At 46.3% G+C, this 15,146-nt stretch overlaps 2 protein-coding genes across 7 annotated transcripts in view; both read left to right on the top strand.

Annotated features, from left to right (window-relative positions):
- LOC128887461 (cell adhesion molecule Dscam2-like) overlaps positions 1 to 10,277 on the top strand; it is a 105,266-nt gene extending 94,989 nt beyond the window's left edge. For 3 of the 6 annotated variants that reach the window (XM_054143337.1, XM_054143344.1, XM_054143346.1), the window contains 13 exons: positions 112 to 243; positions 814 to 953; positions 1,259 to 1,422; positions 1,565 to 1,779; positions 3,074 to 3,667; positions 3,730 to 3,999; positions 4,109 to 4,563; positions 4,699 to 4,972; positions 5,137 to 5,295; positions 5,378 to 5,556; positions 7,411 to 7,630; positions 8,044 to 8,134; positions 8,223 to 10,277. In XM_054143337.1, coding sequence (XP_053999312.1) covers positions 112 to 243; positions 814 to 953; positions 1,259 to 1,422; positions 1,565 to 1,779; positions 3,074 to 3,667; positions 3,730 to 3,999; positions 4,109 to 4,563; positions 4,699 to 4,972; positions 5,137 to 5,295; positions 5,378 to 5,556; positions 7,411 to 7,630; positions 8,044 to 8,134; positions 8,223 to 8,487 — 3,158 coding nt within the window. In that variant the 3' untranslated portion in view covers positions 8,488 to 10,277. The remainder of the gene's footprint in view (positions 1 to 111; positions 244 to 813; positions 954 to 1,258; positions 1,423 to 1,564; positions 1,780 to 3,073; positions 3,668 to 3,729; positions 4,000 to 4,108; positions 4,564 to 4,698; positions 4,973 to 5,136; positions 5,296 to 5,377; positions 5,557 to 7,410; positions 7,631 to 8,043; positions 8,135 to 8,222) is intronic. The other 3 variants (XM_054143338.1, XM_054143343.1, XM_054143345.1) reach the window with 3 other exon arrangements.
- A 470-nt stretch (positions 10,278 to 10,747) lies between these two features.
- Positions 10,748 to 13,311, top strand: LOC128887496 (actin-like protein 6B). The gene is made up of 6 exons (XM_054143475.1): positions 10,748 to 10,829; positions 10,918 to 11,112; positions 11,473 to 11,910; positions 12,039 to 12,379; positions 12,450 to 12,545; positions 12,633 to 13,311. Exons 1-6 carry the CDS (start codon positions 10,805 to 10,807, stop codon positions 12,795 to 12,797), a joined length of 1,260 nt encoding a protein of 419 aa, XP_053999450.1. The 5' UTR covers positions 10,748 to 10,804; the 3' UTR covers positions 12,798 to 13,311.
- The last annotated feature ends 1,835 nt before the right edge of the window (positions 13,312 to 15,146 follow it).

Raw genomic sequence — 15,146 nt, 5'->3', positions numbered from 1 at the left:
TGATCCTAAAATTAACCGATGGTTCGTGATGATTTATTTTCGCTGTATGCCTCTATTCGCGTTTAAACAGCAAACTTCTAAAGCGATGTTTTGTAAACCGATTAACCGCAGAACCGCCGGATTTCCCACGGAATCTTCACGTTATCGAGAAGGGTAGCCGCTACATCAACATCAGCTGGACGACCAGCCAGGACGGCAACAGCCCGATTACGCAGTACATTGTCGAATACAAAACTGACACCGGCAAGTAGACGCTTTCGTTCGGTAATTTCTGACAAAGTGAAACTCACAGAAACGAAAATGAACACACGGGAAATGTGCGCGTCGAGGTACGACTTTCGTACACGTTCGCGAGTCCTGTACTTATCCTTTTGGCCGCTAAGTGGGTAGAGATCATTCCTACGATAAGGGTACTCGACTCTTTACGTACCCTTGCGAACCTGTTGAAACCCGAGAACTACGTACAAGAAATTTACATATTTAAGCTCGTCAGACGTAGTTAGAATATAATGTACACACTGTCGCTCGAAAGTTAAGAGCGTTCTTCGATCATCTTTCGCGGATAGGTAAGCGTTTCGCTTAAAATGTAAACCATGCGTAGCGATTAGACATCGTTCGAGTACAATTCACAATTTAGAAAAGTCCTCGAATCAATTTTTTTTTTTTTTAATTTCTATTTCCCGTGAGTGCTAGCTCGAACAGCCCCATTCGTCGATGACGCTGTCTGTTAGGATAGTCGAACATTCGGATAACAAAGTTTCTACCATGCTTCGAATTTGTCTTTTCTCGTAATGGAAGTGATTCGTTTTACAGAAGTGTGGCACGATCACACGTTCCACGCTACAGTGCCAGGTACTCAAGCTCACGCGCACGTGACCGGTTTGCGTCCAGCGGTCACTTATCAGTTTCGAATATACGCCGAGAACGAATTGGGTCGAAGTCAGGCGAGTGATGTAAGTATTACAGTTCGATCTCGATTGCCATACTTGTTGCCATTTTCGACGCAATCAGCCCCTCGCGCTACGAAAACCTCGACTATTGCAAAGTAACCAATTCGACGAGGAGTAGCTCTGCGCAATGCAATCCCGCTTGTACCCCAATCTTACTTGTTGCTTAACGACTATTGCTTCCACTTGTTGGCACATCTCAGCGAACGATTAACGTTCTCCATCCTTTCGGTCGCTTGGGACTGAAGATTGCTGTTTCGTTAAACATTGCGATAATTGTTGCATATCCGCGATTCGTCTTCCCTTTGCAGATTTTGGAAACGACGACCGAAGGAGAGAAACCTGGTGGACCGCCGCGAAATCTCAAGGTAGACCCTGTCAGCTCGACCGAGTTTAACGTCACCTGGGATCCGCCTGAACATAATTTATGGAACGGAGAGATACTCGGATATCACGTCGGCTACAAGGAACATCGGTAACGACCCAAATAAATTACGCGATAGCGCCAAATACGTTTGCTATGTATTTTATCATTCGAATCTCGGTTCTGTCGCTCGATCGACCGATTCTTTCCCCTCTGGAGTATCATTGCAACTAAATTTAAGCGTGATGTCCAGAATGGAAGCGGACCAGTATATCTACAAGACCGTGGAGAGACGGATTTCCACGGCCAGCGTGGCCTTAGGTCTTGCGAGGACCTCGATGCCCGGCAGGCAATACCAGCTGACCAACCTGAAGAAGTTTACGCGTTACAGCGTCGTGGTGCAGGCTTACAACGCTCTTGGCCAAGGTCCTATGACGCCGGAAGTAGTTGCGACGACGCTGGAAGACGGTAAGGAAACATACTATTTTTTTACTATTTGGTGTAATTTAAAACAGCAACCTATATTTCCCTTGTTACTAACAATTTTCCTACTCGATAATCGACTCGCTGACAAATACTCGAAATATCTGCTGGAATAAATTGAAAAAACTATCGTGTCCATCCGCGACCCGAATATTTGATCCAGGATCAATGTTTGAAAGTCAAGTATCGCGGGGTCGTCGTATTAGCAAGATCAGATTTACCGAATACGATTCGGTGGCGCTCAAAAATTCATGGACGGAATAATACTCGTGGCTGGTGAGCCTATCACGGATTCCGCCATGAATACCAACCAGCGTATATCCGGTCGAGTTTCGAATAAATAATAAATTCAGGAGCGAGAACGAACCCGGCTGCCTGAAACTGATCTGCTTGCAAATAAGTTCTTTAATCCAGGCGCAACGCTGTGAATGCGGCTCGGTTAAACTCCGAAGTGCTTTCCAAGCGTCAAACTTCCACGAGAAGCGTTTCTTACGGATATTCTGCGATTTCGCGAAATAAACAGATTCCACGTTAAACCTGTCCACCATTCGCGTTTCTAGCTGAATTTCAAAGTAGTATCGGTGATGTCAGCCGAGATCTCTTCGAGAATTTAGGGGGTGCTCCCTACTCTACCGCGCAAGGGAATCGATAAAATCGATTTAGTGTTTTATTACGTTTGGAAAGCTACGGAGATTAAAAATTTGTCTGGGAAATTGCTTAACGATATTTTCGAAGCGAACGAAGTTACACGACACGTCGTTAAACTCGTTAAGTAAATACATACGATTTTTGCCGGGAGCGAAACAGCCTTTACTCTTTGACATTTTTCATTAAAAAATTGAAAAACGATTCTCGAACTTGTACATCTTACTCGTGCTCATAGGTAGAAGTAACCCCGCTACTAGAATACAGCATATACGAATGCTAAATAAAAGGAAGCAAATATTCTAAACAAGTAAAGTTGGGAAAATTTCTACAGAGTACGGAGAGTGATCGCAAAAAAAGTTGGATATACATGTCCTTCGAATTTATAAACACTGCGGTGGCAATCTTGTTTATTTCTAGAGTTCGCTCAAAGAGAAAACTGCCGCGTACGTTGCTTGTACATCGTTACATCGCGGAAATAACGAGGCAAAGTTAGACCTCGTTCAACTTTTCCCACCAGAAATTCTTTCCATCCGCGTTCGACGTTTCTCAGTCGCGTGACCGAATAGGTATCGCGGACCCGATGACAGGATTACGCTGTTATTAATTTCTGTCGTCGTCGAAATGTCGTCAGTTCCGAGCAGTCCACCCCAAGACATACGATGCACGGCTCTCTCCTCGCAATCGCTGCAAGTCTCCTGGGAGGCACCTCCCGACTCCAGTCTAAATGGAATCCTGAAAGGCTACAAGGTCATATGGGAGAACATGGACGCCCTGACCGAGTCCACCAAGTCGGAGATGAAGATCACCAGTGCCTTGACTGTCGTGATTGACGGCCTCGGGAAGTACACCAACTACTCCGTCCAAGTGTTGGCTTCCACGAGGGCTGGAGACGGTGTCCCGTCCGTGCCGCTGCATTGCGTCACCGAGGAGGATCGTCCAGAGGTGCCGGCGGGTGTGAAGGCGGTCGTCAGCTCCGCGACATCAATTATCGTGTCCTGGCAGCCGCCCCTCAGAAGCAACGGGAACATCACGTCGTACAACGTTCATATTCGCGGAGTCGGCCCCGAGGGAAAATGGTACAGGCGGGCGCTTTCGCCGCATCAGACCAGCTATCAGGCTGAAAATTTGCACAAGAGGAATCAGTACGAGTTTAGCATCGCCGCCGTCACCTCGGTGGGCGAGGGACCGCAGACTCACCCCATCACGATCTCGCCTTCCAGCGAAGGTAAGTCCTGTATTAAAATTCCGACTGTTACAATTGTTTTTTGATATTTTCATTTATCTCAGTTCGCGCGGCGATATACTCCTTCGGCACTGTTCTGATCGTTCCCTGGAAACAAGACGCGTTGCTACCGTGCCAGACCGTTGGAAAGCCGGAGCCGTCGGTGACGTGGAAACAATGGGGCCAGATAGTGAAATCGTCCACTAGGGTGTCCTTGTTACCGGAAGGCTCGTTGCAGATTATGGATCTTCACAGGGAGGACAGCGGGAACTACACCTGCTACGTCGAGAACCGTTATGGTTCGGATCAAATAACGCATCGTCTGACCGTGCAAGGTGCCCACTTTCGACTCAAACTCTTTCTACCAAACACGTAAACGTTACATTCTTTATGGAAAAACATTGGATAACAAAAATAACGGTGACTATCTTGGCGATCTTGCAGTTCCACCAGCAGCCCCGTTACTCCACGCTACCAGCGCTACCAGCAACTCCATCAACGTCCAGTGGAAGAACGGCGACGACGGTGGGGCGCCAATTAGGGGCTACATTCTCCATTACAAACGAGAATCCGGCGAATGGGAGGAGATGAAGGTTTCCCACAAAATCAACAGTTACGTGCTCTCGCGGTTGTGGTGCGGCAACGACTACCAAATGTACTTGACGGCGTACAATCGGATCGGTATGGGATCGCCCAGCGAAATCGTGAAAGCCACGACCAAAGGCTCGAAGCCTGACGACTCGCCCAGCAACGGTGATAAATTCGTAACGGTGAACGTGTCGTGGATCACTCTTCATCTGAACATGTGGAACGACGGGGGATGTCCGATCACTTACTTCGAGCTGGAGTACAGGAAGAACGGAGAAGGCATTTGGACGTTGGTGTCGAATAACATCGAGGTACAAGCAACTTGAAAAAATAGCTCAAACGCGCATCGTCTGTAATATTAAAGAGGGTATCGGGCCGATCCATGAATTACTCGAAACACTCGATTCGATTCGATTTCACTAATAGCTATGGCATTCGTTTTCCAGGTACAGAAAACGTACACCCTCAGCGAGCTGCAATCCGGAACGACTTACGACATCCGAATAAGGGCGCACAATAACGCGGGGTTCTCGGTGGCCGAATACAGGATAACGACTCTGCAGCCTCACACCAGCAGCACGATACCGGCTGTGGAGATAGATCACTTCATACCGCACCACACGTCCGTCTACTCGGATATGAAGCTCATCATTCCCCTGATCCTGAGCTCTCTGGCGGTCATCGCCGCCGCTGGTGCCGTATTCTACTGTTTCCGGAAACGTTAGTAGATACCCTTGGTGATTAAGGCCCACTGTCCACGAAGCGTTATATTTACGTTGCCGATGCAGCGACGCCTCCGTGGACAGTGGGCCTTACAGGCGTAGTTGCGAAAGCACCTCGCGCGTAGGTCCACGGACCGCAACGTTTAATGACGATGACCGTAGGTCCGTTTATAGGGGAAATCGCTAGCCTCCACGACGCCCAAACCGCGGCCGCCTTAGACAATAAGCAAAACATGGAGCAGCGCGAGCAGTATTACGCCACCGTGCGTAAACCTCTACGCTCGCCGATACACGAGATGGCTACTTTGGAAAAAATTCCAGGTAAATATGATATCCGTACTTTATTTCATTCCTCGATACAATGACAGATTATTGACAGGCTCGAGACTGATCAAGGATGAAGTGCCGTTTAAAAAAATGATTTCAGAGTACTCCGAGGACATTTACCCGTACGCCACGTTCCAACTGGAGGAAAGCGTCCCGCCAGGAGGCGACAGCCGCTGTAATTCCGCCGCGCCTCTTCAGACCTTCGTCTATCACGATCCTCGACTATCCACCGCCGACACTCTACAATTACGAGAGGTATCGTCCGCTCTTCAGTTCGCTTTTGTCATTCACGATTGCTTCCCACCATTCACCTATCGCAACTACGCAACCGAGAGCATCGAGCTAGTGCGAAAACACACACTTGTATACGTACACCGCATGCTGTTCCTTCGTCCAGGCACGCAGACGATCTCGTACAATCGGGACGACGTTCAATTATTTCGGATAGAAGCTCGTACGTCGTGTACACGCGTTTGCGTTTCTATTATAATAACTCACTGATCGTTTAGAGCTTTTGCACATGGGATCAGTAGTATACACTGACGTAAAGTCCATCGACAACATAGTGTTACGTACGTACATACGACCTTTTATCTCTTCCTAAAAGAAACTTTCCTCTTAAACTGGCCGCAGACGTAAGGATGTACGTTGAGTCGAACGGTGTATAATTGTACAAAGTACTGTATACAAAAATTGTTGCGTCTGCGGCCCTCGTTAACGCTTCGCTTACTTCCTACCAACGACATTATGTGTTGTCCCGAACGAACAAAAGTACTAAACGTTAACGAACTGCGTTGAGCGTTGGAGGGGAAGGATGTACAAATTCGCTTCAGCATGTTGCACCAATTTCTGCTCCACGCGCGACAACACCGTTGCAATCCCAATCGCACATTGCAATTCGCGCGCACAACCGCCTGGCTTCGGGGATTGTTTAGAAATTGTCATCGGCACGACGATTGTTTATATTTTTTTCCCGCGACGTCGAATAAGAGACGTTATCGAGAAACGTCGACGCGAACACGCCGACGGCGACGGTTGCCGTGACAATTTAGCAAAAGACGCAGTAGAGACGCGCGGATCGAGTAGAACAGGTGTGCATCATATCATAGCGAATCGATCATTGTGACTGCTGGTCCCACCTTGCTTCGTTTCGCATCTGTCCTGATCAGTCCATCGAGGAACCGCAACACCGACGCAAGCGATACTTCTCACATGTATATTCGCCATTCTACACATATCTCGCCAACTGGTATCATAGTTTAGCTGTAGTGTAAGAGACAAGTGCTCTCTCTGACGGATCATCTTGTGCGACTGTGTTTTCGTTGTTCGATAACGCATAGAGAACCCGGGTTGAAAAATTAGTGCTCCCTTAACGAGGAAAATAGGTTTAGAACTACGTTTTTTTTTTTTTAGCGATTTGCATGAATTTTTTTTAGCAAGAAAGGAATGTATATGATTCAATGAAGCTTTGAGAACATTTTATGTATATATATATTCAAGTAAATATTATCATTTTTTGTAAGTATTTACTTCCAAAAAATTACAATATTTATTTGAATACACGTATAAAATGTTCTCAAAGTTTCATTAAATTATATGCATTCCTTTCTTGCTAAAAAAAAATTCATGCAAGACACTAAACAAAAAACATAATCATAAACCTATTTCCCTCCTTAAACCTTCGAATTAAAGATGTTTCGAGAACCGATTTTAGTTGTAAGTTAATACTTCTTTGCGGCTCTGAATAGACAGGTGTTCCCAACTTTACTCAAGGCGTGAAGCAACGATTTCTCGTACGGTAATAGGACTTAACCGAGCATCAATTTCTCGATTCGTAAAGACTACGAATCTATGACGGAGTCATCGACGAAAGGATCGACTCGGAAGACTTACCTCTGACACGCAAGGCGCGGAGTAGGGGTTTCCTCTTTCCTGAAAGTTCTTCCTCCAGCCAAGCCGATTCTTTCGTTGACTCTAGCGTAGATCGTTAAATCTCGTAGCTGCCACGGGCGGATGATCGTTGAACGAGATGATATCGGTGTAGCGCGTCTCCTCGTTTCCTCGTGCGATGTGCCAATTTATCGAAAAAACAATTCCGTCTGATTGCAGTCGGATTGCAACCGGTACACTAAGGTGCGCGGAGGCCGTTCGTCCTCTGCGCAGTTGCACAAAACGCACAAAGTCAGTCAGGGCAAGTCCGAGTCGGAGGAATACGACACCCTGGGCTCGGATAGCGACACGGAAGTCGGGACCAGCAGCCGAACCGAGTCTTCCAATCACCTCGTCGATTCGCACCACTCGGTGTCTGCGGCCGACTCGCGTGTCCACAGTATGCAATCTTTCATCCTTCTATTCGGTTTACGCCTTTTCTATCTTCTTTTTCCGTCTCTCACTTTCTGATCTGTCTGGTTGGTTGGATCCTTTCTGTCTCGCGCGCTTCTCGCGCTCCTTCCCGGGATCTTTTCGTTCGACGATATATTCCTAGACAGCGACGACAAAAGAGGAGGAGAGAGGAGCGCCGCGAGACAATTCCACGCACCGCAATACCACCGGAATATGTACCATCCGTTCCCGTTGCCTGTTTACGTTCGTTAGAGTGCACCGAATATGTGACCGAGCATTCGCAAGCTTGTTGTTCGTAACGCGAAACGCCGCGTCGGAACGAGATCGGGGAAATAGAACGGTACGGGGACGCTCATCCCCTCGTTCGCTGAGGAAAACCGCTCCATTTTCTGTTCCCAGACTTCCTGTACCATGGACCAGAATCTAGCACGTCTACAGAACCCTCACCGATTTTTGAGAGAAAATCGTTTCCTGGAAGGGGAAGACCCAAGTGAGTACGAAAACAACGTTACTTTGTAGGCGGTAGGTAGTTCGTGATCGATCACGAATGGAAAATAATGGATCGTGTGTCCGATCAGGATGTTACAGTTGGCGCGTCATACCAGCGAGGAGACCCGTTCCAACTTCGGCCCAATCTCCGGGCTTGGCAATCCCAAGCACCAGTCGAGCAATTCCTGTTCCAATCGGGACCAGGAGCGTGACGGATCCGGAAGCCTGTTCATCCCCAAGCTGGACCCACCCACGGGGTTCTCCGACGCGTTTGAGCTAAGCGAGGCCGAATGCGACCTCGATCGCGGCCACAGTAGCCAACGAAACGTCCGTGACTTCGTAATCGCGGTGTAAATAAGCGTAAAGCCTACGACGAACCCCTCCTTCACACGATGCTGCGCGCGAAACTACGAAACGAACGAAACCCCATACAAACTTGCATTGTAAGGAATAAGAGTGAAAGAGGAAGAAAGGAGTGGAAGAAACCGTGGTCCGTCTTTCGTTAATTACACTGGCCACCGTCTACTGGGGCCACCGAATAATGTACTCCCACTGTTCGTGTTCCTGGCCTACGTTGATAAAAGGGTGTCGGTCGTTATCCTAGCGAGAACGAACACCCACCGACTCGACTATGTGTTCTTTTGAACTGCCAGTTCGTTCGAATTTCCGCGAACCCGCGACCGCGCGACACCGCCGTTCGCTTTCGGTATACCTACATATATGTATTTTTCGTTCCAGGGACTTGGAGCGAATCGCGCTGTCCCTCGACCGTGGCGAGAACTCGATCGGGATTAACGTCTTCGAACGTTCGAGTTATCCCTAACGAACAATTTTTTCAACCGCTGTTCCGTTCTAAAGGCAACAATTATCGTGTAAGAAATTCTACGCGTCCTACTCGAACAAGCAGGATTCTTTTGCTGGCCGTCGAAATAACATTCGATGCTATCCTTCGAGTTCGATTACGCTCCTGGATAAAAAGACAGCGCGTGCTGTTCCGTTGTCCAGAAACGCTGATCCTCCTTCGTACGTGTAACATTTCACTGCGAACGATTCGGAAAACAACTTCCGCTAAACACTCCTATTATACATACTTATACGTAACGAAGACTCGAATCGTTTTCGATTAACACGTCGATTAACGCGAATCGTCCTATCGTTAAGACTAGATTCCGGTAAGATCACGGTAAACGATTTCATCGTATCGAGTGCATATCCCAGCGAGCAATACGCGGTTTGTTACGTGTTTACTTGGTCTTCCAATTCCGTAGATCGTTTTATCTACTCGTTTTATCCATTACGAACGTCGTCCTTTTTCACGCGCGACCGATACTCGCCCGGCGCGATACAAATCGATGCGATCGTCGTCCCGATGGAAGCCTGCGTGCGGTTTTGTTCACGTTTCCACGAGGAACGATGTGTTATACGTGTATAAAGTAAGAAAGTAACGAAGACAGACGAGAGAGAAATAAAGTGAAAATGATAATTCGTCGTTGTCATCGGTGTCGTTTCAATTCCAAGAGACTGAAACGTTTAGTAGCGAGACGTATAGCGTTAAACTTACCGTTGAAAACAGAAAAAATAAAAAAACAATATTGTCTGTAAGGTGTCTATACTACCATGCTATCTGTACGTACGTGTACCTCGCCCAAAAGCGCGAACGCGGGATACGAAACGTACCCGCGTCCTCGATACCGCGCGTCGATTAACGATCGACGGACCGATCAGATGCGATATGGAAACCGGAAACGGCAAAATAAAAGGAGCGCCGTTGAGATATTCGACCGTCGTTGTAACAAAAAATGATAAATAATACGGGAAACCCGTCGAGTCTATGCATTCGTTGCCATCGAATCAGTTCACTGTTTACTGCCGATCGACCGTTCACTCGGCAATGCGACGATGATTTTTGTCTCGTGTTCTCGTTATGTCGGAACCCGGGTCCACCCTTCGATACCGCGGGAGACAAAAGAAGAGATATGGATCTGTTGACAAATCGTATACTTTATAATATATGAAAATGATTTACCACGAAACTCGTACTATTGTGTTTTAGACGACTTTAGATTGTTTATATTCTATTTACTTTGTAAAATATACAACACTAATTCCATTAATGGAACCCCCACCGTCTCTTTCATGTTCTCATCCCTTCTCCCGTTCATTACCACCGATATATTTTCTCACAATATAACAGCAAAAAGAAAACTACCTCTCACAACTATCGCGCGTACCTGCTTCGGTCATCTTTACGATGAAAATCTTGCGAAAGCTTATTTCAAGCATATAAAAGCAAGAACAACGAAACCTGTTACCTTCCACTTCAAGACTGTACGATCGAAAACAAAGTAACCCGTTGTTCTTCGACAATTCAACCTTCTGGTTTAGTACAAACTTTATCGTTAAACAAAATGCCCCAATCCGAGTTTCGGTCAGCTTTCGAGGTCAACTACCCCTTCGTGCGTGTCGCGGAAGTGCTTTGGCAAACACGCTGGTGATCGATCGTGTTTTACGTTTCATCTGATCGTCGATTCGGATATGCATAAGGAGGACTATAGGGAGCCTCGCAGAATCCTCGTTGCAAGTTCGAGGGAGGAGGGGGTGGTGTGTATGGACCGGTGAGGTCGAAGAGGGTTGTCGAGCATGCGCGGATCGCCCGTTTCTCTCAGATACTATGAGCGGTGGTATCTACGGTGGAGGTATGTGCTACGCTGCTCGCATTTTTCACGATAAAAAACGTGGTCTGGTCGGTCAAGGACACGGTTAACCGTTACGATTTTCCCGCAGACGAGGTTGGTGCTATCATTTTCGACGTTGGACACCAAAGCCTTCGCGTTGGTTATGGCGGTGAGGACACTCCAAAGGCCGAAATTCCGACCACCCTCGGGATATGGGAGGACACCATCGAAACACCAGACGGCACACCGACTGTCAGGAAGCACTACAACATCGACGTCACGGCTATTCAAGTGCGAAAGAAGGGTAGGTTTCTAATCGTAATAAACATAAACTTACATCAAATAATTGTTTGACTTCGTGTTGTTCAATCGAATGAAATGCGAAGATATCGAAGACACGAGAAGTTTACTCTACCTAAAAAAAAAATATAACAAGATCGAAGTAACAATGAAACGAAACGAATTTTCATCTTGTTCACAAGAAGATAACTTCAACACAATTTTTGACTTCTCTATAAGAACATTTTCGCGGCTTTAACATACGTGTTATACCGCAAAATGCAACGAGATCGTCGAAAGTCGCCTTTCCACAAAATTGTTAGTATCTCCTGTCGAATGAATTAATTACGAATGATCTCGTCTAACTCGATCGCTTCTTCCGTAGATATGGATTTGATCAGCCTGATGCAGGACGGCATGATCGAGGGTTGGGATATGTTCGAGCGCCTAACAGAGTACGCCTACAAGCAACGTCTGCACGCACTCCCGGAACACCATCCGATCCTGATGACCGAATGCCCCTGGAACACCAGGCTGAAACGTGAGAAGCTACTGGAGCTGATGTTCGAGAAGTTCAACGTTCCCGCCATGTACATTTGCAAGAACGCGGTTCTAGCGGCTTACGCGAACGGAAGATCGACAGCTATGGTCGTCGACAGCGGCGCGACACACACGAGCGCGGTGCCCGTACACGACGGCTACGTCATCACTCAAGGTATCGTCAAGAGTCCTTTGGGAGGTGATTTTGTCACCATGCAGTGCAGGCAGTTCTTCGAGGAGAAGGACATCGAGCTGGTGCCCGCCTGCCTGGTCGCTAGCAAAGGTAAATCTGTTTTTAAGCGTTTAAATAGATGAAATTCGTTCAATGATCGCATCGTAGTAGCATCTACTTGTGTTCCACTAGGTTTCTGTATCATCTAAAGTGGAAAATATGTTTAATAAATTACGCAGACATAGTCCGAGAGAGAGAGACGCCACGTTGGGTAAGAAGACCAGGACCCCAGCCGTCGTCTTCCTGGCTGAGCTATATGGTCCGAGAGCTCCTGCAAGACTTTCAAATGAACTGTCTTCAAGTTTCGGACAGCCCGTACGACGAGGACATGGCCAACGCCCTGCCAATGAAGCACTACGAGTTCCCAACCGGTTACAACGACGATTTCGGCTCGGTGAGGCTGATGATCCCCGAAGCGCTATTCGACCCGAGCAACGTGAAAGGTGTGGGTGCGAGTATTCTTGGCGTTGGACCATTGGTCACCACGAGCGTGGGCATGTGCGACATGGACATCAGACCGGTGAGTATACTCTAGTCGAAGCTGAAGATCCAACGGCGATGAAAAGTTTGAAAACTTATTGTTGTTTCAGAGCTTGTACGGAAGCGTTGTGGTCACGGGTGGAAATTCCTGCTTGCAAGGTTTCAGCGAAAGGCTGAATAGAGATTTAGGCAGCAAAACTCCTCCAGTGAGTAGACAATTTTTATCGAAAGCTTAGTCTGATTTAATTGAGATATTCGCGCAATACTGATTTAGCATTTACTTATTTTTCCAGAGCATGAGACTGAAAATAATTAGCGCGAATAGCCCCAGCGAGCGACGTTACGGTGCCTGGATCGGAGGATCGATTCTCAGCTCCCTTGGATCCTTTCAGCAGATGTGGCTGTCGCGACAGGAGTACGAGGAGTCGGGGAAACTCATACTGGAGCGATGCGCGTGATCGCGGGACCGCAGGCGAAATCAATCAAAATTAATCGTAGTTATCTTCACAAAGTGTCTACCCGTTTCTACCGTTTCTCCGTTACGCCGGAGGACAAGTGATATTTCACGCGACCTTTGACGCCGTGGGAGCCGTAACGTGAGAATACGAGCGACTGATATCAAAAAACTTCGTGAAACGTAAAGACTTACCGTTAGGAAAATTGTGGGTGCGAAATCTAGAGGACAAATTCGCGGATGTAATCATGAACGATATACGAGGTTGAAGCCACAAGTTTTGTACTTGGATTATATTAAGAAACGAAACACCGTTCCTAACCGATCGAATGACTGCTTATGTTAGAGTTGATTTGTGTCTTTATATTAAATAATTAAAAAAAAATCGTACGCTAAACAATAGCCATAAGTATGTAGTTTAAGGTAGTTCTTTCCCAACTGTACTAGTCAAAACAAAACTCAAATATAGAAAGTATTAATAACGATATATTTTCTGTAATAAAGTTCTTAAATTATTATTTGATTATGATTTTTATTAAAAAAAAAACGTAGTCCAACATAGTGCTTGTACAATCGAGTACGCGACGATTTCAAGATGCAAACCAAACAGACCAGTAACCTACCATAGGTTGCCGCGTGACAGGGGCACCTCTACGCCTACGAGATGACAACCGAACCGACGACAAACCGTCTACTACAAGGTTGCCGCATAGCAGGGGCATCCCTGCGCCTACTAGACGGCAACCGACACGACAAGCCGACTACTGTAGGTTGCCGCATCCCAGGGGCAGCCCAGCGCGTAGGAGATGGCAAACAGGCTTCAAAACTGGCTAACTTGGGTTAATATCTAACAAAGGCGTGCGTATCTAAATCGTGTCTGAATTTTACTCCTGGTATCAGAAGAACATGATATCCGAAGAGGTGGCACGTTTGCGCCTGCTGACAGGCAACCGGCCCGACAGATCTGTCAGTACAGGTTGCCCAATTCAAGGGGCTAATTTTCGGTACATTTCGGAATTCTGGCTAATTTTGCATTTTGGCAAAGTGAACAATGTTGCAAATCAATCGAATCAACCGAAACAACAAACAAGCTCATGATTGGTGCTACATAACAAGCGCACCTGTGCGCCTACGATGTAGTCACCATCCCTAAAAACTAGCTAGCATTGGTTGCCATCTACAGGGGCATGTTCCGCACTTTTTATGATCGAAAACTAGTACCCTCTGATACTCACGGTTAAGCTTCCGGTGTTTTCCGCTGGGTGGCAGCACTGAAATATTTCAAATTTTTAGCGGTTCTCTTTATTCCAGGAGTGCTAAAGTGCATACATTGTTTGCAAAAAATCAATAAACAATCGAATAATTTGAGTATCAAAGGGAGCTCACTGTAGAAACACTTATGGCAGATATATTATGGAATTACTTATAAAGATACAATGAGACGAATTGTTTTCAAACTTTCAGTATATTTTATTGATCACATAAACAAATATATATTGCTACATATATTATTTCTTTAATATTTATTTGCAGCAGGGGGTGCAATTGCCTGTTCGCACCCTTCCTGGGTAGAATCGTATCCCGTAACTTCTATTCTCGAACGCGTTAGGAACAGTTTCAATTCCACAACTTCCGACAAAGTCTCGTATATATATAAATACACACGCAAACTCGCATACATACTCACGCGCGCAGAATAAACGCAAACAACATTATTATCAGTATATCACAATACACGATACGCGTTCAAATAGCGGCAAATTATATTGTTAAAACCTCGAGGCTTTCCATTGTGCTTTATCACTGCCTGTAATTGTAATACTGTTACGTGCTCGAGTGATATTTCGACGAGGAATGTGTTCGACGTTTCGGGTACGGAAATGCTCGATGAGAATCATTCTTCAACGAAAGACTTCATCTATCCAAAAAAAAAAGACATGTAAAGAAAAAGAAACGTTTGTCTCTCCTAACGAAAAAGATATACATTTCATTGGAAACACCTACTATCGCGAGTTTAAATATAAATACTGGTGTCTATAAATTCCACTACGAACCGAACTGCGAACCGATCGAATTTAAACTTGCGAACACACATGCGTGCACGCGCCAGCACGTGCGCTCAGAATGCCTGGTCTAGCCAGTTACATTTTATTCGCAAGAACATCGGTGAACTGCATTTGTAATTGTTCACCTTATTTCGCAATTCAATTTCAAGTGAAGGATCAAACCTTCCAAACGAGAAATTCATCATCTCTAACATCCTTCTTACATCCTTCGTTTTCTGATTTTCCGACAATAATCGCATACTCTCTCTCTCTCTCTCTCTCTCTCTCTCTCTCTCTCTCTCTCTCTC

The sequence above is a fragment of the Hylaeus anthracinus genome, unplaced genomic scaffold, assembly GCF_026225885.1.
Source record: "Hylaeus anthracinus isolate JK02 unplaced genomic scaffold, UHH_iyHylAnth1.0_haploid 11989, whole genome shotgun sequence".
In the NCBI taxonomy this organism is placed as follows: Eukaryota; Metazoa; Arthropoda; class Insecta; order Hymenoptera; family Colletidae; genus Hylaeus; species Hylaeus anthracinus.
The sequence above is the reverse complement of the archived record's forward strand: the minus strand, read 5'-3'. Positions and strand labels throughout refer to the sequence as shown.